Source organism: Setaria italica, chromosome III, assembly GCF_000263155.2.
Source record: "Setaria italica strain Yugu1 chromosome III, Setaria_italica_v2.0, whole genome shotgun sequence".
NCBI lineage: Eukaryota > Viridiplantae > Streptophyta > Magnoliopsida > Poales > Poaceae > Setaria > Setaria italica.
Genome location: NC_028452.1, coordinates 882601 through 887974, shown reverse-complemented (window position 1 = coordinate 887974; position 5374 = coordinate 882601). Strand labels below are relative to the sequence as shown.

The window sequence follows — 5374 nt, the reverse complement described above, 5'->3', positions numbered from 1 at the left end:
TTGGTATTGAGGTTCATTTCCAATTCCGAAATCTACAGCATCCAAATAGTTGGTATTCAGATCTACCAATACCAATTCTGAATTCTAAGGCTTAATATCTACATCCAAACGCTACCTAAGAGATACCGGCTAGAAATGTAAAATATCTGCATCGGCACTGCGAGTGCAAACCCATACAAATTGGTACTTCGCTATGACACCTGAATATTTTTGTTCAACCGATGTTACAATCACATTATTTTGTTTCCTGCCGCCAAACACAGAATATGTACAGATACAAAACAAACTAACTTAACTCAAACTACAGGAAACGGAATGGTTACCAACAAGAAGGAAAACAGAAATTCTTTCAGACGACAGGCATCTATTTGCTCTACAGGCCTCGGAAAGTTCAGCCGGAATTCAGTTTGAATGATGATACACAAAATCACAACAGCTCAGTCGCTCCAAGTTCAAGCACCCTCCTTTTGGTTTGCTCCAGCACGACAACAGCAAACACCACATTTCAAATGTTTCTGATGTTCAAATTCAGGCATGAAAAAGCTCCATCCATCTACATAATAACCTTCTTGGCCGAAGGACTCACGGCGAACCCACACTCTTCACTGAGGTTTCCAGCCTTAATGCACTCGCATTCCGGCACTTGTATGTCCTCAGCCTTCACTGCACGGGCAACCTAGCACAGAGACGAGAGAGGCATGAGGTGATAGAGCATTGCCAGGAAAAGAAACATAGAGAATGCATGGTATCATGGAAAGTGACTTTCAAATAAAAAAAGGTGCAAGATGCGCATGATCAGATGCACAACGGAGTGCATCAGAAAGAAGCGGAGAATAGAACATTACATACATATCTGCCGGACTTCTTGTTTTTGTAAATGACGAGGATGTCCTTAGCTTGAAGGCCATGCCTCTTAACAAATTCACCTGAGAATAGGACAAGCAATTCATCAACATCTGTACGAATTACTCTATTTACTTCTATTAATCTCTGATGAACATACCAGTAGTCTCCAAGATATACATTCTGCTCTTATTATTAGGCCAGTACCTGAAATAATATATTTTATCAGTATGATATCCTTCATTTGCCGACAACATGAGATTTGAACTATGTAAACATTCCTTTTTTGGTGTCTGGAGGAATTACAGGAAAGCATGCACCCTAAATTGCTGATCATCAGAAACTCTGGATTAGGAATTGTTGTACATTAAGATGAAGATACCTATATTTAAATTTCCATACAGCTGGGAGCTCAAAATCGTCCATTTCCAGTATCAAGCCATCCTTATCTTCCAAGATTGGAAGGTTAGGTTCTGCATCCTTCTACAAAATTCAGAAACCAGTAAAAGTTACAAAGCAGACTTGCGCCTCATAGTTTACATTACATTATAGCCATGGTCTGTGCTGGAAACATAAATGATATAGCATACGGTGAATAAACTAGAGAGTAGAACTCAATTAAGAGGATATACAAGCATCTACCTTTGGCAGCACAATTCTTCCAATGTTTCCAACATCGCTGTTTGTCAAGTCCTTGCGCAAGATGATACGGTAGTCTTGACAGTTGACCTTTTGTAACGGATTTGCAAAAGGGGAAAAAATCACACTTAGTTAAGGGTTAAGGTACAGTACAAATGAATATTGTACAAGTGGTTCAGCTATGGATTTGGGCATTTTTAGCATAACTTTCTTCATTTTAGCTACCTAAAATCATTGTTTTTCCATATTAAAAAGTGTTGTTTCCCACTTCTTCACCACCAGGTTTGAGTAGTTTTCACAATTAAAAAAAAACTAAAGGCAGAATCAATTGGTTAAAATTTGTGAATTCGTTTCCCCTAGTCTTAAAAAGATTATAGAAAAAGTTCTTTACTCTTAAACAACAAATGAGTAAAATGATTTTCTTGAGTTAAATAATGCAAACAATAATAGTATCAACAAAGAACATATGCATCAGCATGATAACATACCGTTTTACTCATAGCATTAACAATATGTCCATTGCCCTGGTTTTGGTCTTTGATCTCTGCGACCGGTGTGGGATCTGGTTCCTCACTGTTGTCGCTCTCCATATCACCACTTCCAAAGACCGTTGAAGTATCCTGGAGAATTGTGATACCATAACTACTCATAGGAAGTGGAAGTTCTCTTACAGAAGACTTTGAAAGAGTCCAAATGTTACCTCTAAATTATTGGTTTCCTCGAAGATTTGAGTGGAGGTATAGTTTGGGGATTTTGGGGACATCAGTTGAAAAGGGGAGGTAGGTACCACTGTTGGAGACACCGTAAAGCTGCTAGCTGCAAAACCTGCACCTGTGCACCACCAAATGCCAAGAAGTAATGAAGCAATACATGATTTGCCATTTCAAATCATACTTAGCTGCATGAGATGCATATATTATTGTCAACAAAATGCAAGGATTAGAGACTAACCTGCTGTATTACAATATGACAGATTTATAATATATGCATTTGGATAAATGGGAAAAAATCTTTGGACTGAGCTGTTTAAAAATTTAAACCGCAGATTCACGCTCTTTATGTGCACCAGTTTTCAAAAAAGCAATAATTTTCTTGGTGGATTTCTATCCCACTGGTACCAACTGGCAAGTGGTATATGGGTGACGTTCCAAGCCTCCTACCCATCTTGCAATAGCATTCTTTTCCTCACACCAACCACTCTATCTTCAATCCGCTCACCTTAACCTCTACAACTTCTCATCCACACACCGCCCTGTACATTCTTATGACGACAGTGACAAGGCCTCACTCCTTAAACCTCACTGGCCCGATGGACCCAGATCCTATTTTTATTATCAGCCGCTTTCAACAACAAAGAAGAAGCTTGGGTGCTAGGTAAAACCCTAAGAGGTAAGCAGGTTGTCTATAATGTCTGCAAGACTTAGGCAGGCTCATATATACTTGATGAAATAAAACTCACTAATCCACTTAGCACTTGGAGGACCAAGTGGATTGACATGTATATCCACGTCGTAAGGTGAACAATAGGCTATATGTGCTCCCAGGATTGTTAATGAGATAATGATCTTGGAAGGAATCTCTCCTAAGAGAAAAAAAAACAACATGCCTTTATTCCACATATTTTACTATCACACTCCACATGGTCGCCCCTTGCTAAAATAATAGAAAATGGGACAAAACCGTTTCTAGCAACTAATGTACGAATAACCATTTCTAGCAATTGATGTACTATATAGCAACCGTTTCTAGCAACTTTATTATATATGTATATATTTGTCGTTCAAATAGAAGTCTAGCCAGGCAAAGGTCCACCCAAGTAGCTAGGAAGACTATGAGTTACTCCCTCCGTCCCAAATTACTATTCGTTTTGGCTTTTTTAGATACATAGTTTTTACTATGTAAATATACTATATCTAGATATATAGATTTTTTGTGTATTTAGAAAAGCTAAAATAAATGGTAATTTGGGATGAAGGGGGTAGAAGTTAAGTCATTAGATAAAATTGTTTTTTAGCTCAGACACTAATTTGGTTTGCTAATTTTTAGAGGTTTTGTTACACCCAAACATCCCTATTATTTTAATAGAAAAGGTGACAATGATGAATACAAGGAAGCAAATGATTATCGTCCTATCTTCTTTCCTCTCAGTTCCATGAACTTGAGGCTACAAGCCTTGTCCTCCTGTCGAGGCACCTACTTCCTTGATCAGAAACAATCCACCCAGCCCCACCACAGAACTAACACAAACTAATGCAGACATTCCTTTTTTCAAGTGCCAAATGTACATGCATATATATACCTGAATCCTTTCCATGGCTGTTACTGTGAAAGGAAGGAGTTTGAAGCATCATATTCATCGTTGCAGGACCATAAGCATTGTTGTAAGGGTTCCGTGGCATGTAAGTAGCAGTCCATGTATGGGTGTTGTAGGAGGTAAAATTTTGATGAATTCCGTTGCTGATGATACTGTTGCTGCCGCTGCCGAAAGTAGTGGCATGAGCCAAAGACATGAGTGCATTGTTGTGCGTTCCCCAGTCTGCAAAACCTCTTGTATACTGTGATGATGCAGTGTTGCCGTATGGAGAATAGTCCTGGTAGTGTCCTGGAGAATATGGGAGCAAAGCTTAGATCTTCGCATAGTGAAAAACTGAAAATGACGAGTGAAGAAGAATTAATATGAAGCAACATGCAACACAAAAGTTCTCAAGGATGACGGTATCGTAGCAAAAATGTTGAATAATGATTCTCTGCAGGAAAATGCTAATCATTTAATCGTCTATTAGTAAACGGTCATCTACAAGATTTTTTAAGAAAATCACTACATATGGCTGCCTACGAATGGTAACTTCTCATATTATGCTGGCATATGAAAGGACGCTGAAGCGATCAAAATGGAAAATGGAGATCATTGCGCAGTGATGAACACTGCTTGCTAACCATAAGGTTTGTCAAAACCGGTAGCTAATCATAACCACACAAGCAGAGACACCGTAGCAAAATCGGCGAAGAACGGCGACCGCACCGGATCCGACATTTAGGGGAATGCAGCGCGCGACGCGACGCGACGCACAGATCCGAGAGCGCATCAAAACCCTAGGAACAACCTCGGAGAAACCCCTAAACGGCAAGATCACAGAGACTCGATGCGGAATTCAGCAAGCGCGCGGCCGGCAGCACTGACCGGTAGGCGGCTGGGACTGCCCGCTGTGCTCTGGCGGTCGCGCGAACGGCTGCGGCGGCGGCACGGCGATCTGGGGCCGCGGCACGGGTACGTGATGAGCCGGCATTGCCATCGGCGGCGACTGGATCAGGCCGGCGGGGTACTGGTGGTGGTGCACGTTCGCGGCGCCCGGTGCGGCGGCCCTGTGCACGGACGCCAGGAACGCCTGGTATTGCTCGTGCGAAATGGCCCTGCCGAGATCGCCGCCATGGCCTGCGCCGCCGGTGCCACCGGCCGACGAGCCCTTCGCGTTGGCCATGCGCAGCAGCGCGCGCGACGTCTGTGTGTATGGTTTGGAAGTGGAAGAAACACAAGGGACGACGATGGGCGGGCGCGAGGAGGAGGTGGCCGCGGCTGTGCCTGTGGCCTTGAACAGGTCAGGATATGATACAGCTTGATTTATTTTCGGGCTTTGGGGAATTTTTCTTAGGAAAAATATCTCTGGGAAAGAAGCCGGCCCAGCCGGCACTGCCAAACAAAACCTATAAATGGAATGGAAGCCCAAAATATATAGCATATATTCATTATTAAGTGCTGCTGGAGAATGATATATTCTCCCTCCATCCTGAAAATATAAAATATCCTAAAAATTTCAAGGCACGTTAAGAAGACGGGCAAAAGATACTGCACATTAAGAAGAAGACCGGCAATATCTTCTTTATTAATTAATAC

The 5374-nt window shown here is 41.8% G+C and overlaps 1 protein-coding gene across 1 annotated transcript; it reads right to left on the bottom strand.

Annotated features, from left to right (window-relative positions):
• Positions 1–318: 318 nt before the first annotated feature.
• Positions 319–4961, bottom strand: LOC101778107 (putative B3 domain-containing protein Os04g0676650). Its single transcript, XM_004963322.2, has 9 exons — positions 4664–4961; positions 3782–4084; positions 2183–2313; positions 1971–2102; positions 1486–1572; positions 1226–1326; positions 1004–1050; positions 850–926; positions 319–676 (listed from the first exon to the last, which is right to left on the bottom strand). Exons 1-9 carry the CDS (start codon positions 4959–4961, stop codon positions 554–556), a joined length of 1299 nt encoding a protein of 432 aa, XP_004963379.1. The 3' UTR covers positions 319–553.
• Between the last annotated feature and the right edge of the window lie 413 nt (positions 4962–5374).

Bases quoted from the DNA above. Each gene is read 5' to 3' on its own strand.
- LOC101778107 (XM_004963322.2), bottom strand. From the start codon at position 4,961: ATGGCCAACGCGAAGGGCTCGTCGGCCGGTGGCACCGGCGGCGCAGGC. The intron at 4,085-4,663 runs GTCAGTGCTGCC...CATATTCTCCAG, and splicing joins GCAGTCCCAGCCGCCTACCG to GACACTACCAGGACTATTCT. The intron at 927-1,003 runs GTATGTTCATCA...TCCTATTCTCAG, and splicing joins GTATATCTTGGAGACTACTG to GTGAATTTGTTAAGAGGCAT.